Source organism: Lytechinus pictus, chromosome 3 (assembly GCF_037042905.1).
Source record: "Lytechinus pictus isolate F3 Inbred chromosome 3, Lp3.0, whole genome shotgun sequence".
Lineage (NCBI taxonomy): Eukaryota > Metazoa > Echinodermata > Echinoidea > Temnopleuroida > Toxopneustidae > Lytechinus > Lytechinus pictus.
Genome location: NC_087247.1, coordinates 72,909,640 through 72,929,045, shown reverse-complemented (window position 1 = coordinate 72,929,045; position 19,406 = coordinate 72,909,640). Strand labels below are relative to the sequence as shown.

At 37.8% G+C, this 19,406-nt stretch overlaps 1 protein-coding gene across 1 annotated transcript; it reads left to right on the top strand.

Moving 5' to 3' along the window:
• The first annotated feature begins 8,809 nt into the window (after window positions 1-8,809).
• LOC129256727 (serine/arginine repetitive matrix protein 1-like) lies at window positions 8,810-18,650 on the top strand. Its single transcript, XM_054894893.2, has one exon. It carries the CDS (start codon window positions 13,690-13,692, stop codon window positions 16,783-16,785), a length of 3,096 nt encoding a protein of 1,031 aa, XP_054750868.2. The 5' UTR covers window positions 8,810-13,689; the 3' UTR covers window positions 16,786-18,650.
• Window positions 18,651-19,406: the final 756 nt, after the last annotated feature.

Below are 19,406 nucleotides of genomic sequence, written 5' to 3'. Positions count from 1 at the left end.
CATCAACATCTTTCCAAGTCCCCCATTTTTTGTATTTCATGTTTGTGATTTGAAACATGTTTACTTTTACTTTTGACTAAACATAATCGTTGATTCTGCAAAAACATATTTTCGTGTTTCAAATCATGATTCTAGGGGTTAGGTAGTCTGCAGGCATAGACCATGATTGAAACTTTGATCAACAAGTATGTCTCCATGCAAAGACTGGCACATACAAAACTTGCTGTTGAGAGGGCCTTCGGTACACAAGGCATAAGTAGGCTGCAATTCAGACCCTTTACTTGAGTGAAGGGTGGCAGTCTAGGGGTTAATAAGGAGCTTTCGATTGTCTGCGACTGCAACGTAGTCCTAGTTCACCGGAAGTGGTGACACCGCTCGTTTAGTATCACGTTCGTACATTGATGAAAACAGTTTCGATTTAAGTCGACGTACCCGTACCAGGCCACATCATATACCAGCGTGATAGCGAGCGGGCTGTGGGCCGATGCTCGCCCGGAGAATCGGGCGTAGCATCACGCTACGAACCAGTGGGGCGACTGTGGGTGCAACATTTGCACTCTTGCGCAAAAAGCCGAAAAAAACACAGTTGTTTGGAAATAGAACATCAATTACCTATCGGATATGTAGTGTCTGAAAACAGGACACACTAAATGTAATGGAAAAGCTGGTAACAAGAAGTAATTTGCAGTTTACCGGCCCTGCTGAATCAACGAAACTCGAATGTTGATGCGGCTTCATTCATTTTTGCTAAGCTTGGATGACGTCATCATGTACGAATTAGCGCTCGTTCGAGCACTATGACACCGAACGTCAAAACCCTCAAATACGAGTCACAGATTTGGGCAGTGAACGAGAAGGCTCGAGAAGCGCTCCCAAAATTCCTTAATCTCGTACGTCCACATGGCTCGTCACAGAAAACGAAAGGTCTCCAATAATTACCCCAAATCTGATGAGGGAAATCATTTACAGTGAAGAGTCGAGATTATTATTTCTTCTTCTGTCAGTGTGAGCTGAACATTAGGGAGGGGGGCAGCGATAGGAATCTATTTTGAGATGCCAACCTTGAACAATAGTTCCACTAATTCAGGAGCAGTTTAATGTGTGTAGGTCCTCCCCCACCCCATCATGCATATGTATTGGGGTACATGAATCAGGGGACTAATGGATAATTCGTTTTTCCTTTCCAATCATCGCAGAGCAAAAACGGAAATCAGCCCCATGGTTCGGTCTTTGAAAACACTAAAACGAAATCACAACGAGAAAAACGTGTTGTGATTTCGTTTTTGTAGATCAAAAACAGAATATTAAAATCAGAAATGCTTTTGGGCTCTTTCTGATTTCTCATTCTATATTTGTGTTTGTTATATATCAAAAACAAAATCAGAACACGCTCTCCGCTCCGTGATTCTGTTTGGAAAAACGCAGACAGCGAAAACGAAATCGGAAACTAGCTTTGTACTTCCTGCTCTTTGATTTTGTTTTTCGCACAGCCAACAGCCTTATCGAAATACGGTTTCCGCTCGTCCTTTCTTTCAAGTATATTAAAGAGCGCCCTTACGTTTCCGATCGTTATACACGTGCATGCGTGACTATTAAATCTTCTCTCATAAATCTTACTAGTAGTATTTTAATAACTTACAGGTTTCTTTACAGATTTTTTTTTGTGATACAACCAGCAAGAAATGGTGAATATTTTGTTTGACTTTAATAGGTTGTACTGCTTTTCAATTAGATATATATATTATGTATGTTCATCAGTGTAATACCCCTTTCATAAACCCAATTATGCGGCTAATAGCAGCATAATTTGGTCGAAAAATTCGGAGGAGGACCAAAGTTATCCGCATTATTTTGATGCTGCAATTATCCGCATAATAGCAGCATCGGGACAAGATTTTGAGTTTATGAACGTATTTCCAAATAATGCGGATAATTGCCATGGTGCGGTCACAAGGTCACCCTTTTCCAACACAACCGCATCGGAGGGGGCGTGTCCAGTTGTCATGACGATTATCCGCCTTTTTCAGGACGGGCGCTCGTAAAAATAATGCGGATAATTTTCGGAGTTTGTGAACGCAATTTTTATTGAATTATCCGCATTACTATTAGGCGGCTAATTGGAGGATAGGCTTATGAAAGGGGTTTAAGAGACTAACTAGGGGATTTAACAGGTGAAGCGCGTCTCGGACAACCATAAAAACACTGGCATGCCCAAATGCAAGAACATTTAGGGGACCAACTTGAGTGAATAAAAGGGCATACAATTTTTGATTTTTTTTTCAAGGGGCCCCCAGGGATATCCCAACGGCCTAGCCGGGGTAACAAGGTATACTAACTCGTAAAACTCGACTTCGGCAATGAGATAAACACTAGCTTGACCCGATGCATGCATATTAAGGGGGCTCAAATTTGCAAATTTAAAGGAATAAAGGGCTCTTTCAAGCATTTTTTTTTATTTACAAAAAGGAATTTTTTCAAGGGGCCCCCAGGGATATCCCGACGGCCTAGCCGGGGTAACAAGGTATCCTAACTTGTAGAACTTGACTTGATGGGCAACCAAACACTAGCTTGACCCGATGCATGCATATTAAGGGGTCTCAAATTTGCAAATTTAAAGGAATAAAGGGCTCTTTCAAGCATTTTTTTAATTTACAAAAAGGATTTTTTTCAAGTGGCCCCCAGGGATATCCGACGGCCTAGCCGGGGTAACAAGGTATCCTAATTTGTAGAACTTGACTTGGGCAACCAGATAATTACTAGATTGACCCGGTGCATGCACATTTAGGGGGCTTAAAGTAACAAAACTAAAGGAATAAAGGGCTATTTCAAGCATTTTTTTATTTAAAAAGCATTTTTTTCAAGGGGCCCTTTATTCCTTTAATTTTGTTAATTTGAGCCCCCTAAATGTGCATGCGCCGGGTCAAGGTAGTGTTTATCTGGTTGCCTGGATACCTGGTTATTCCGGCTAGGCCATAGGGATATCCCTGGGGGCTCTTGAAAAATTATTATTTTTTTTTTTAATACTTGAAATAGACCTTTATTCCTTTTATTTTTTTAGATTGAGCCCCCTAAATGTTCATTGGCCGGGTCAATCTAGTAGTTATCAGGATGCGCGAGTCAAGTTCTACAAGTAAGGATACCTGGTGGGTGTTTCATAAAGCCGTTCGTAAGTTAAGAGCGACTTTAAGAACGACTGGTGATCCTTTCTTGTGGTAAATGGTATATTGATTGGCGATGGTTTAGCGCGTAAAAAAGGTTCACCAGTCGTTCTTAAAGTCGCTCTTATCTTACGAACAGCTATATGAAACGGCCCCCTGGTTACCCCGGCTTGGCCTTCGGAATAACCCTGGGGCCCCTTGAAAAAATTCCTTTTTGTAAATAAAAAAAATGCCTGAAAGAGCCCTTTATTCCTTTAAATTTGCAAATTTGAGCCCCCTTAATATGTATGCATCTCATCAAAGAAATTGAACATAGTAAAATATTACATTCACTATCATAAATTAAAAAGCGATGTAAAAAAAAATTTCACCATAAATACAAAGCTTGGTTTAAATGTACAAATATTGTGATCAACACATCCATACATTTGACAATTCTTAACGAAAATGAAGTAAAACGATGTCATGAATAAATTCTAAATCAATTTGATTTGTTCTCAAAATATCTGATATACATTTTTTTCTAACAAGATCTTACATTGATCAACATACATAACATATATGTCTAATTGAAAAACAGTACAACCTGAAGTCAAACAAACTATTCACCATTTCTTGATGGTTGTATCACAAAAAAAAACATCTGTAAAGAAACCTGTAAGTTATTAAAATACTACTAGTTAAATTTATGAGAGAAGATTTAATAGTCACGCATGCACGTGTATAACGATCGGAAACGTAAGGGCGCTCTTTAATAATTATACTTGAAAGAAAGGACGAGCGGAAACCGTATTTCGATACGGCTGTTGGCTGTGCGAAAAACAAAATCACAGAGCAGGAAGTAGAAAGCTAGTTTCCGATTTCGTTTTCGCTGTCTGCGTTTTTCCAAACACAAATATAGAATGAGAAATAAGAAAGAGCCCAAAAGCATTTCTGATTTCAATATTCTGTTTTTGATCTACAAAAACGAAATCACAACACGTTGTTCTCGTAGTGATTTCGTTTTAGTGTTTTCAAAGACCGAACCACGGGGCTGATTTCCGTTTTTGCTCTGCGATGATTGGAAAGGAAAAACGAATTATCCATTAGTACCCTGATTTACATGGGTTCCTCTCTTCTTTGCTTTCCTCATTTTTGATTACCAGGGTCTCCTTACCAGGCATATTTAGAAGGTCACAGAAGAGTCAGGGTGATCTAATGATAATGGGCCAAGATTAACTGGGTACCCTGTTATATAATAGGTAAATTGATAGCAGACTCTTTTTATTTATCCCTTGCAGCAGTGGTTATCCTGTTTGTTGGTTGGCCCACCATGGTTGGCCTGTCTGTGATAACATTTATTGTTCTATTTTAGTCTTGGATACCAGTTGTTTGAAAGGGAAAACATAGTTTTAAGGTTTTCTTGTTTTCTCTCCTTGCACCACCCCTGTACCCTTTTCAGATTAGTAATTTTCCCTTTTTGTATTAAAAACAAAGTCGAGAGCAAGATGGAGCCTAGATAACAGGCTAGCCTGATAAGTAGGCCTATTCTTCTATTAATCTGATACTTAAAGGACAAGTCCAACCCAACAAAAAGTTGATTTGAATAAAAAGAGAAAAATCCAACAAGCATAACACTGAAAATTTCATCAAAATCGGATGTAAAATAAGAAAGTTATGACATTTTAAAGTTTCGCTTAATTTCACAAAACAGTTATATGCACATCCTGGCTGGTATGCAAATGAGGAGACTATGACGTCATCCACTCACTATTTCTTTTGTAATTTATTATATGAAATATGAAATATTCTAATTTTCTCCTCATTGTCAAGTGATACAACGATTAATTCCTCCCTGAACATGTGGAATTAGCATTGTTTAATACTATATGGCTCAGTCAAGTTGGTCCTTATTGTCAAATCTAAAAAAATGAAATATTGTTCAATTCAAACAATAAAAAACAAAAGAAATAGTGAGTGATGGACATCATTGACTGACTCACCTAGTTGTGCATATTACTGTTTTGTGAAAAATAAGCAAAACTTCAAAATGTCATAACTTTCTTATTTTACATCCGATTTTGATGAAATTTTCAGCATTATGCCAGTTTGATTTTTCTCTTTTTATTCAAGTCAGCATCTTCCTGGGGTGGACTTGACCTTTAAAGGGGTATTCAAGGCTGAACATTAAATGATTTGAACAGATTAAGAAAAATTAGACAAGTAATATTCCTAAATTGTCATGAAAAATCGAACAAGGAATGATGAAGTTATAGCATTTTAGAGATTTCATTATTTCAGAGAATTCCTAGTTCTATGCATATCTTCATGCATATTCAATGAGCAAACTGAAGATGTCATATTCCCTGTAGTTCTTTTGTAATGTTTTACATGAAATTATGTTTATTCGGATTTTATCCCCCAAGAACTAAAAAAATAGATAACTTCTGATTTATGCAATTTGATATTCATTGCTGCAAATTATTATATTATAAGGGAGACATATCATATACACATGTTTGAACTTATTAAATAATTATGATTTCATGTGATAACATAACACAAAGGGACAGGGGATGTGTCATCATCAGCCTACCTATTAGATGTACCCCTTTTACCTTAAAAGAGCAGGGTTATTTGGATCCCTCACACAGCCGGGGGGGGGGGGGGGGGGGTCCACCCCCCCTTCGGAAAACCACCTTGTGATGTGATTTTCAAGACTGCTTTTCCTCGTTAAACTAGTTAACACTGTGTGTAGAAACTATCTATGCTGTTGTTTCAAATTCTGTGCGAAACATGTCACCCCACTGAGAGCATTTCCGTAGCAACAAGACCTCTTTCCATGAAGTGATTTTGAAAACCCCTTTCAGGTGATCAGATGCGAATGCTTAGCAAAGCTTTCTTCCAAACTTGTTTCCTGAACCGGTTTCCATTTAACTTGTCTTGGGATTGTAATGAGAACAGCGTCATAGGGTCCATGCTAGACCAGCCTTGAAATTTGATTGGTCAAGAATTGTGATTTTTCACCCCTTGCTGTACCAGCAGTTTCTAGATATTTCATGTGAATATTGTGTTCAAGGTCATTTTCAGTTGTTTGAGTTATATAATTCCTTCCACTTGAGATTGGATGGAAATTATCTAAGCAAATGCAGAATAATGCAAATACTAGTAAAGTAGGAATATAAGCTTTGAATTGATTAATTGAGAATGCCAAAATAGGATATCCGAATGTCCATATCTTTGACATTCCCATAGAAACCAGTTCAACGTGCAATTGGAATGCTGGCGATGGTCTTGGAAGCGATCTTAAAGATGAATGCCAGGAGTCGTTTCGATTTCAAAATGAGTTTATACAGAATAAAATGACCACCCTAGTGTCTGTATAAATAAGAAATATATGTATGGAAGAAATTTTGTAATAGCTGAAAAAGTTAGTAGAACAAGCATGAAATTGTTGGCTGAAAAGGGATTCATTAGCCGGGGGGGGGGGGCAACTTCCATTGACGAGTGGATACCAGGCACGTAAAAAGGGTCTCTTTGTCAAGATTCGGCACGTTACGTACGTAGCGTAATAAGGGTGTCAAAAACACTTTAAAAAAGGTATATGTATATCATTAAAGTTGAATTAAGAAGACGATTCCAAATATTGAGATATTTACATTAATAGCAACCTTACAACCCCCCAAACACTAATAGGTGATTCGACCCCCCATTTTCTTTTTTCAAAATAGTGAATTTGAACGATTTATCCCTACCCATTTTCCCTGAGTTCGCTCCTGCAATGCCTACCGAGACGGGTGTTCTTTGAGTGTGACGTCACCGGGGGGTATTCGGTCCCGGTGTAGTAAGCAAGGCAGTGCCGTTTTGTGTACTATGCACGTACTCCTTCATATGGAATAACTGCAGTTGAAATTGTATCTGCGAGCCATAGAACTTGCAAAGAGGAAATGATTAAAATATTTGTGGCCGTACTATTATTCCAAATATGTGAATTCCCTCAGAATGATACCATAGACCCTAAAGGAATAATTTCAAGGTGAATAATATGAAATTTGATCGAGATCTTCTCACCAGTCGATAACGTAGCAGACGTGTTATTATGACATATTTATCCGCGTGTGACGCGGCTCTTGCAAAAAAACACAGTTGGTTGCGGAATTGCTTTGTGCCGACCGGCCGCCCGCTCCGGCGCAGCTAGCTGTCGAGCTACCGTACCGTTCTTGTTGTCTTCAACCATAGAGATGTATACTAATTACTATATATCTTTCTGTCTTCAACTCACTTCCGAATTGCGTTTGTATGTGTGACGGTGACCCCTAGCGTAATTAAATATAGAAAACAACTCAGAAAGCCGAGAAAGAATACTATACGTTTGGTTCAAGATTGTTCTGTGGAACGAGCTATGAGTGGAAATGATCCAGAGGATATAAAAGTGGAGTCAAAGACAAAAGAAAAGAAGAAAAAACGCCAGGGGATCGCTGCACGGCCATGAACTAAGTCGACATACCAGACCATAACAGTACACTCAATGCCTGGGTGTTGTGTGTACTAGTATTATGCGTTCAGCGCGCGCTGAGCTAGCCGCCGGAATTACTTTCCAGCTACTCACTTGATTGAACATCGTGATAAAATAAATGAGAAATAGTGAAAATATCATTCAATAACTCACTGTTTGCTATCTTACATCATGATTGAAGAGTTCATGGTGGTTATTCATACTGTTTTTTATACAGGGAAAGTAAAGATTTGTACATATCAGTCCTATTTGTTTGATTTGAGTTGCTTTGAAAAAAAATTGTAAAATATCTTTCTCTCTCTGCATAGCATTTCTGTATGACATTCAGGCACCTCTTATACTAAATTCCCCCCCGGTGACGTCACACTCCGAGTGACTTTTCTGTACACTCGTCTCTCGGGCTCTGACAGGTGGCTAATTTCATAGACTTTCAAAGCAAAATATCGAGAAGGCAGAGGATTATTGTGACATGCTATGTGTTTGAACAACTTATATATACTATATATTGTATGTAGAACCTATATTTATGGAAACTCACCCCCTTCTTAATTCAACTTTAAGAAAGCTATGTGTTTACCGTCAAATTTGCGAGGGTATATAAAAGACTAAAATGCTTTATAAAGGATTTACTTTTTGCCTCAACACTACGTGTTTAGAGTCCGATTTGAGCGAAGTGTAAGAGGTGGGGCGGTACTAAACCCAATGTAGGTAAAGGTAAAGCTGACATCCATTAGGGAATTTCAGAGAATAGGCCTATTTGTCAAGGGTACCGTTTTGTTTCCAATACTTAAGGATACGGTTTCACACGCCAATACTTGTTAAAGGACAAGTACACCACAACAAAAAGTTTATTTGAATAAAAAGAGAAAAATCCACCAAGAATATCACTGAAATTTCATCAAAATCAAATGTAATATAAGAAAGTTATGACATTTTAAATTTTCACTTAATAATTTCACAAAACAGTTATGTGCACATCTTGGTCAGTATGCAAATAAGGTGACTGATGATGTCATCCACTCACTATTTATTTTTGTATTTTATTATATGAAATATGAAATATTCTAATTTTCTCCTCATTGTTAAGTGAAACAACAATTAATTCCTCCCTGAACATGTGGAATTAGCATTGTTGAATATGTATATGGTTCAGTCAAGTTGCTCCTTATTGTCAAATCTGTAAAAAATGAAATATTGTATAATTCAAACAATAAAAAACAAAAGAAATAGTGAGTGATAGACAGAAAACAAAAGAAATAGTGAGTGATAGACATCAACTGTCTCATTTGCATGTCACTGAGTTGTGCATATCACTGTTTTGTGAAAAATAACCAAAACTTTAAAATGTCATACCTTTCTTATTTTACATCCAATTTCGATGAAATTTTCAGCATTATGCTAGTTTGATTTTTCTCTATTTATTCAAATAAAATTTTTTCTGAGGTGGACTTGACCTTTAAGGAGTGCATTATCAGAATATGGAAATTACTTGTTTAGGGCACTTTTCGAAACTCCATGGTCGGGCCTGATATCCACTTGTCAATGGAAGTGGTCCCTGGGGGTATAAACAGCAGTTCCAGAACCACGTTTGCGATCGACGTTCTGAAACGACATTTGAAAATGCTGATTGTGTCTTCGAAATGGAAGCATAAACATCGTCTTAGAAAATCTATTTAGCTGCTGCATTGTTCATTTAGATGATGCTAAAAAATGATTTGAAATAATTTTTCGTGAAATATAAATACATTTGAAATAACACATCTGACATGACACAGGGACTTAGTATTGTGACAGCATATTAGAGGGGCCTACGAGTACTGGTTTCATCTAAATATGTATGGTACTGTATTATTATGTTGCCTGTATCACATTCATCTAGAATTGATAACCTGGGCTCATCATTGTAACTGATTCCCTTTTTGTCTCACCTGCATAGCAGAGTGAGACTATAGGCGCCGCTTTTCCGACGGCGACGGCGGCGGCGGCGTCAACACCAAATCTTAACCTGAGGTTAAGTTTTTGAAATGACAGCATAACTTAGAAAGTATATGGACCTAGTTCATGAAACTTGGCCATAAGGTTAATCAAGTATTACTGAACATCCTGCCTAAGTTTCATGTCACATGACCAAGGTCAAAGGTCATTTAGGGTCAATGAACTTAGACCATGTTGGGGGAATCAACATCAAAATCTTAACCTAAGGTTAAGTTTTTGAAATGTCATCATAACTTAGAAAATATATGGACCTAGTTCATGAAACTTATACATAAGGTTAATCAAGTATCACTGAACATCCTGCATGAGTTTCACGTCACATGACCAAGGTCAAAGGTCATTTAGGGTCAAAGAACTTTGGCCGAATTGGGGGTATCTGTTGAATTACCATCATAACTTTGAAAGTTTATGGATCTGATTCATGAAACTTGGACATAATAGTAATCAAGTATTACTGAACATCCTGTGCAAGTTTCAGGTCACATGATCAAGGTCAAAGGTCATTTAGGGTCAATGAACTTTGGCCAAATTGGGGTATTTGTTGAATTACAGCCATAAATTTGAAAGTGTGTTGGTCTAGTTCATAAAACTTGGACATAATAGTAATCAAGTATCACTGAACATCCTGTGCGAGTTTCAGGTCACATGATCAAGGTCAAAGGTCATGGAAGGTCAAAGAACTTTGGCCACGTTGGGGGTATTTGTTGAATTGCCATCATATCTCTATAAGTGTATTGGTCTAGTTCATAAAACGTGGAAATAAGAGTAACCAAGTATCACTGAACATCTTGTGCGAGTTATAGTAGTTTTCAAAATCAGCACTGCTGCTATATTGAATCACGTGATGCAGGTGAGACGGCCAGAGGCATTCCACTTGTTTATGAATAAAAGGTGATTAATGAAAACAAATTGGGAGGTACTATATGTACATTATTGTCATGATTAATTCTTTTTGTCACTGACCCTGTATAGGAAAGCAGCAACAGTAATAAACCATGATTACCTGTCATTTGTTGTGTACTAATAAGTAAATAAATTCTGTATTTTGGACATTATTTTGTGTAAAAAAGGGAGATTAAACCATTCTATCATCTCATGATATTAAAGATTAATCTGTATCTATAGACTTGAAACTATGAATAGTGTGCTGAGAGTCCTTCTTTCCCTTTATTTCCAAATCGAATGACGCAAAACCCCTCTGTTAATCAATTGTGCAAATAATCAGCATACAGGTCAGTATCTGCTTTGTTCTGGTTATTACATAACAGGGTAAAGAGAAATGAGCCCTTGATTAGTGATTAGCACTAAGGAGAGTGGTGTTGTTAAAGTCTATTACATCTCTCTGAATCTCTTATTTCCTCTTGAATATTCCCTTTAATGAAGCACAAATTATAATGAGATCCAGAGAGTACAGAAATGAATGGGAGAGAAAGCGTGTAAGTGTTGGTAGTAGGCCTATTGACTTTCATTATTTTGGAAAATCTCATACAAAAATGCATATTGCATTTTTGTATTCATGTCAATTAGGGCGTGTTTATGCTTCCACTTTTCATATGTGATTGGTCCAAAACACGGTTGCGTCCATGCTTAATTTCATTTAAACGACGTTCAGAACGCCTATCGTAAATTAAAAAAAAGGTATGTTTCAAAACGTTTGATCAGAATCAGGGTTTCTGGGGAAGTACAAACAGAACCACGATCGTAAACGTGTTTAAATGACGCTATTTGGTACATGCTTCCGGTGAGATAAAAATACGCAGGCAAATACAATTATCGCGTGGTTCTATAACGGACTTACCTCCACGAAATTACCTCTCATTTCCTTGGTTCTAATCATGACCAATGTACATTTGCAATTATTAAGTTAAGTCTATCACTTACTACTCATCTAATTTGTCATCACGATGTATGTTGAGGGATTTACAAAAAACCTGTAACATGAGTTATGATGAGGAGACATCTCTGAGCCAGTAGCATGAACAATTGAATAGATATCTTTTTATTTGTTATGTGTACTTTGATATTCTTTATTTTGTCTTATTATCCTCACCATGGTAGAAATTGTATGGCTATGTCAAGTAGCTCCATGCAATCTCTAAAAGATTGGAAATTGTTCGAAGTTTAAATAACAACACTTGGAAGAAAAAACTGGCGCGCCCAATTTGACCTTGCTTTTCTGCTCAACGAAAATTAACGATGTGAAACCTGCTGCAAATTGCGATTTTGCCTCTGAAAAACGAAGCATAGACAGCACTTCCAGAATTCCGTTTGTGATCGGCGATCTGAAATTACCTTTGAAAACGCTGATTCTTTCTCTGCAATGGAAGCATAAACACACCCTTAGATGTAAATAAAAAAAAGGATGGGCCTGTTGCCCTATGGTAGTTGATTCTCTTTTACCTTTTTCTGTTCGTTAATTAGTGAATGTTAGAGGCCATATTGGACCAATGTGAACTCAATGGATGCTCCTTAATCAGTGGGAAGAAAATACACAAGAAGAGAGGAATTTATTTGCTTCCATCTCTAAAAGCTTTCATTCAAAAGATTTAGATTGGAAAGGAAAATAAATCATGAATGTAAACAAGATAGACATTCAGTCTACATGGGCTTCTTTTAGAATTTGTTATGCTCTTTCAGGGAATGTTGGGCCATAAATAAGCGCCATTAAAGCCTGAATTTTTTTAAAGAATCAAACATAATATTGGAAAGAGAAGAAAAAATGCATTTTTGTCTCACCTGCATAGCAGAGTGAGACTATAGGCGCCGCTTTTCCGACGGCGGCGGCGGCGTCAACACCAAATCTTAACCTGAGGTTAAGTTTTTGAAATGACAGCATAACTTAGAAAGTATATGGACCTAGTTCATGAAACTTGGCCATAAGGTTAATCAAGTATTACTGAACATCCTGCCTGAGTTTCATGTCACATGACCAAGGTCAAAGGTCATTTAGGGTCAATGAACTTAGACCATGTTGGGGGAATCAACATCAAAATCTTAACCTAAGGTTAAGTTTTTGAAATGTCATCATAACTTAGAAAATATATGGACCTAGTTCATGAAACTTGTACATAAGGTTAATCAAGTATCACTGAACATCCTGCATGAGTTTCACGTCACATGACCAAGGTCAAAGGTCATTTAGGGTCAATGAACTTTGGCCGAATTGGGGGTATCTGTTGAATTACCATCATATCTTTGAAAGTTTATGGATCTGATTCATGAAACTTGGACATAATAGTAATCAAGTATTACTGAACATCCTGTGCAAGTTTCAGGTCACATGATCAAGGTCAAAGGTCATTTAGGGTCAATGAACTTTGGCCAAATTGGGGTATTTGTTGAATTACAGCCATAAATTTGAAAGTGTGTTGGTCTAGTTCATAAAACTTGGACATAATAGTAATCAAGTATCACTGAACATCCTGTGCGAGTTTCAGGTCACATGATCAAGGTCAAAGGTCATGTAAGGTCAAAGAACTTTGGCCACGTTGGGGGTATTTGTTGAATTGCCATCATATCTCTATAAGTGTATTGGTCTAGTTCATAAAACGTGGAAATAAGAGTAACCAAGTATCACTGAACATCTTGTGCGAGTTATAGTAGTTTTCAAAATCAGCACTGCTGCTATATTGAATCGCGTGATGCAGGTGAGACGGCCAGAGGCATTCCACTTGTTAAAATTGAATTCTGTTTGAAAGGGATAGTCAGCCCTGAAAATCAAGAAGCACTTAACTGTGAAAGTTTGAGCAGATTCTATTCAATGCTACTTTTAGGAGCACAAGGTGGACCCAAGATCAGGCCAGACGCAGACCTGAGAAGTGCTGAATTAGGTAGTACAAATGCCTGAGCTCAAATTTCCTGCGTGGTCAAAATCAAAGGTCTATCGTTAAGCAAGCAAACCGATTTGCTAGTTATGATTCATTCATTAAAACATCAATTTTCTTTTATGTGTATATTGGATCATTTGCATGTTGATAATAGAGTTATTCATTTATATATCCTTAAAAAAACTGTAATGCTTAAAACATTAATAACCAAACAATGTTTCTAAATTCCCCCATTTTCTATTTTATCATTTTTACAGGGGTTGCAAGTCCACCGTCTCATCCCCCGCTTCCAAAAAAGCCATCCCTTGCCCCGAAGCCAAAAGTACTTGCTGTAACATCACAACACAACACACTCATAGAAGGAGAGAGCATTGAGAGCATCTGCAGTTCTTCCTCCTCAGATGCAATTACCAATGACTCCTCTCATGTAACGCAAGAAATACAGGTACAGGCTAGTACCCCTGAAACTTCTAAATCCACTGGCAACCCAAGCAGGCCAACTCCAAAGCCACGGAAGACTATCAACTTAAACGCAAATGGCACTCCAAGTGAGGTTGCACCTAGTCCTCGACCTCGAGTGCTGCCAAAACGCAATGCCCCTCAACGAGAATCAGAACAATCTACACCTGCAGAAGAGTCATCAGTATCCTCATCATCCACATTTCTCAATGGTAATGAAAAAGATGTCACTAATAGTTCCCCTCCAAATACTCAGGAGAGACCAAACACACCTGTCAGAAGATTGACATTGGGTTCGTCTGATTTTACTCCTAAGGTGTCTCCAAGAAATCCTAAATGGTCTCCTGTACGAGGTCCATTGCAACGTTCTAATTCTTCCACATCAGATTATTCTGCTTCTTCTAGCACAATACTTGATGTGGATGTGGACACAAAGTCAGATAATCTAACACCAGACACCAAAGCTAATGGGCAAAATATATCATTGACAGATACACTGATAAAAACTGAGAACAAAGATGAAGATGCAAGTTCCAGTGTGCCTACACATAGACCAAAGCCAAATGTTAGTCCCAAGAAGCCTAGTCTTGCTCTACTCTCGAAGAGAAAGACTATGTCTTCCATTGGTCACATTTCTTTAGATAAAGATAATGAAAAGTTACTTTCTGAGAATGGCAAGAAAGCAGTACCTCAGCGCCCATCTTTGCCACCAAAGAGACTTTCTGCAATACCTATTCAAAATGGCTCTTCTTCCCAATTAACTGGGAAATCAAAATCTCATGCACAGGAATTGCCAAAGGAGGATCCTCCACAAAGTAATGGCAATAAAACACAAGAGCTTTCAGAAGATGTGTCTTCCAGTAGTGAATCAACGAACAATAACTCTCCAGCAACCAAGGAAAGTGCTGAGCAAAATAGTACTGTTAAATCAACAAAATGTGAGTCAACTTCTGCAACAATTTCAGGAACTAACATCAGTAAACCTGCAGAGGATTCTAAGGCCCCTCCGATTCTCCCCAGGAAAGCTATCCTGCGCAATCCTGTAGCACCACCAAGACGTGTTAAGAGTATGTCCGAGAGTGATCCTAACTCTGAGTTGAGTACTGATATGAAAAGAAATGGAGGTTTTAATAATGAGAGGTCTTGCCAACAAAAGTCACTGGAGAGCCAAACAAAATTGCAGAGCGAAGGAGAAGAGAAAACTGAAGACAATAGTAACACCGAAAGGAGTACTCTGAAGAGAAATAGGAGAGCTGTGAAGTCTTGTGATCCACTAGCTTTTGAGAATGTGAAGCCTTTCAAGGATAAACCAAATGTTCCTAATGGTGAGGTTCAACAGAAATCGAAGCCACCAAGGCCTCCTCCACCAAGTAAACCTTCAGGACTGATTCATCAAACATCGCTTCAAGGGCCACCTCCTAGACCAAAACCAATTAGAGCCAAAACCATTGATGTAACATCACATGTGAATGAAAACTTCAAATCAACATCAAATAAAACACACAATCAAAACTCACCATTAAGAAGCAAGAAAATCCACCAGGTCACCTATGAAAAGTTTGACTGTTCGGATTGGGAAATTGTTGATATAACACCCCAACAAAAGCAGAAGATTGATGAAAAGGGAAGAGAGAAAATTATTTCCAGTGAGTTCTTTGAAGATGTGGCAGCTCAGAAGTCAAAGAGTGATGCTGAAATTGAACCAGAGTTAAAACAGTCCTCATCAAAGAAATCTAATGATGAACAACTACAACAACCTAAACAATTGTCTAAAGGAGAAGAAACCATACTGACAAAAGTATCAGAAACTGAAAATCAGCCAGAAGGAGAGGCAGTGTCCCAGCTAAAGCTAAGAAAGGCACGACCTCCTGTACCAGCTCAGAGAAATTCCATTGAGGGAAGCCCTGTCCACAAACCATCCTCTACTTCTGTCCTTGAAGAAAAGGATGTAAGTTTCAATGATGGCAACTCACAGGAGATCAATGGACGTCCTTTGAGCCAAGGAAGTCCTATAAATGGACGTTCTCCTAACTCGTCTCCGAAGAAGATGCTGAAAGACAGGGGAAGAGGCTCCTCTCCAAGGAGACCTAGTTGTCCTCCGCCTCCTCCACCTGGTGTACCTCAACCAAATGTTGCAACACCGCGTGCACAGTCACCATCTCCAAAGATAACACCAGCTCAGCCGAAGTCTCCAACTCCTTCAGAACTTTCTCCAGCCATCAAACCAAAGAGACCAGCTCCTCCAAGACCAAATGCTCCTCCAGTCAAAATGTCTCCAAATAGCCGTAGTAATTCACCTAAGCCTGCTCTGCCCCAAAACAATGATGCTGAGGAAGACCAAAACAACATTTACTCCGAAGCAAATGTTAACTTCCAGAACAGGGATGATGATGATGAAGATTCAGAAACATCCAGTAGAGACCATGACTATGAACTTATCCCAGATCCCAGGAGGACACTTACCAGAAACTCGGAGCCAACCTCATGCAGTGATGGAGAAACAAGAAAAGATAGCTCTAGTAGGGCGAGTGGGTACATTGATGATGGATTATACTTAGAACCCAACCAAAGAGAAGATGAGGAACTTAATGATAATGAGTATGTGTATCCCGAATTCATGCCTGCAAATAACATTCCAATCTCACCCCCTACACCCCCTCCTAACCCTGAACTAGACCCAGTTTTTACCCAAGAACACCCACCTGTGGTACCTAAAAATCGTCTCTCGTCTGGAGCTAGGAGGAAAGCACCTCAAAAACCCAAGAGATCTCCCAGTGTTCAATCTGATGCATCTTTTGATAGCCATAGTTACTATGACATGACAGGTGGCATGGAGCACATTGAAAGGTAATAATTATCAAGTTCATTTAAACCTATCTTAGTTTCTTCCACTTCTTTTCCTATGTTGTATTGACATCTTGTTGATGGAAATTCTCTTTTGTCTTTAGGCCGACCTATTTATCAGGACTTTGTGGTTTTTTCATAGAGTACCTTTACTTTTAGTGGTTATCATATTATTACAAATGTAGCATATTGTTTAACTTCCTTATTAAAGGTCAAGTCCACCCCAAAAATGTTGATTTTAATCAAAATAGCAAAATCAAACAAGCATAACGCAAATTTTTTTATCAAAATCGAATGTGAAATAAGAAAGTTAACGATAATTTAAAGTTTCGCTTATTTTTCACAAAACAGTTATAATGCACAACTCAGTGACATGCAAAAGAGAGTGTTGATTGTGTCCCTCACTCACAATTTCATTTGTATTTTCTCGTTGGAACTATACAATATTTCAATTTTTACAGATTTGACAATAAGGACCAACTTGATTGAACCGAAAATGTTAAAACAATGGTACTAATACCACATGTTCAGGCAGGAATCAAACTTTGTTTTTCAGGATAATGGGAGAAAATTTGAATATTTCATATTTCATATTTAACAAAATACAAAAGAAATAGTGAGTGAGTAATGTCATCAGTCCCCTCATACCAACCAGGATGTGACTATAATTGTTTTGTGAAATTAAGCAAAACTTAAGAATGTCATAACTTTCTTTTTTAACATCCGATTTTGATTAAATTTTCAGTGTTATTCTTGTTGGATTTTTCAATTTTATTCAATTCAACCTTTTATTGGGGTGGACTTGTCCTTTAAAGAAAATCATTGTGACTAAATGGTTTGAAAAGATGACAATTTGTTTCAATTTTGGAAATGGGGTCCTTCCTATACCGTACATTATTTGCAACATTATCCCTTTACCCTTTTCTCATGAGACAAATTTTCCTTAAATATAAATTGTTGCCCACTAGGATGGAATCATTGCATCATAAGGGCTCTTTGAGATGGGGAAAAGGGACACTTTTATTTTAATGAATAGGCCCAGGGGGCCACTTCCATTGACGAGTGGATACCGTGCGTGACCATAGGGTTTCGAAAAGCACCCGAAACAAGTATTTTCCATGTTCTGAAAATGCACCCCTTAACAAGTATTGGCATTTGAAACTCTACCCTTCAGGAGTATTGGAAACAAAACGGTACCCTTGACGGGTCCTTGACAAGTATTCCCCGAATTGAACCCCTAAACAAGTACAACGATCACGGACATCAGCTTACCTGTAGTTTCATTGGGTTTAGTATCACCCCACACACCTCGCTCAAATTGGACCCTAAACACATCGTGATGGGGCAAAAAGTACATCCTTTCATCATAAATTATTTTAGTCTTATTAAACCCTTGTAAATTGGACCGTAAACAGGTAGGTTTCCTCGCGAAATATATACCCTTTTTATACACTCGTCTAGACGTGACGTATTATGGTATCACGCTCAGTGTCCGTCAGTTAAATTTTCCTTGTAAACGCAAGAACTTAGTCAGTCCGCAGCCCGTCCGAAAGTTTTCTATTTTATTCAACGGTATGCATAACCGTCCGTGGTTATGCATACGTAATGAGCTGTGAAGACGAACTTTTCGATCAGTGTTTTTTGCTCTTAGAATCGTTTATTCCTCACAAAATTGGTCTTATTTTATAGATAAAACTTTGAAATTTCTGATCAGTTAAATAAAATGCACATTTAACGTATTTTGAAGACCGATATTTAGCTTAGAAAAAATGATTTTTTCAAGAAATATATGTGAATAGATGGAGCATATTTTTGCATAGAAATCACACTTGCATCATTATAATCAATATAAAGCGTAGACATTCTTCTTTATGACTGAAAAAGAATTATGATATTTCATGATGTAGCAAAGTCAGGAACCACAAAAAACCACGGCAATGTCCATCGCAAAATGATTGGAATTGCAGTAGAATTGCCGACGCATTCTGATTGGTCAACAGCGGCGCACAGACTTACAACATTTCATATAGCATTAAAAACCCGGAAGTAGTACGAAAATGATCTATGGCGACGTGCGTAAACGTAATGTTTTGACGTGTGCAGAGACCCTGGTTCTAACCCACCGGGTTGTATTTTTTTTTTTTTTTTTTTCGGGGGGGGGGGGGGGGTGGTGGGGATATATTTTTGCTTTTTCTTTAAATCTTATTCCTTCCCCATTCCTACCCAGCTTTATTCTCGTTTTACTTTCATGTGAATTTCTATTTAGGCCTGTATTTATTAAATCATGGAGCTATCAGTATTAATAGCTCTATGATTAAGTCTTACTTCTTCTTAATCACTTTTGATTTTCAAGTTCTTGATTACACTTATTTGGGCAGGGGTGGGAAGGGAAGTGAGTTAAAGGTCAAGTGCACATCAACAAAAAATTATTTGAATAAATAGAGAAATTTCCCTTTTTTAACACAAAACAGTTATATACACAAATCAATGGTATGCAAATAGAGTTGATTATGTCACTCACATCACATTACTTTCTTAATTTTTGTTGCATTTTATTATATAGATTTGAGCAAATTTGATATAAAAACTCTTCATCGAATCACAGTAGGTTACATTCATGGAAACTAT

Coding starts and splice junctions, on each gene's coding strand:
- LOC129256727 (XM_054894893.2), top strand. CDS start 13,690: ATGTTTCTAAATTCCCCCATTTTCTATTTTATCATTTTTACAGGGGTT.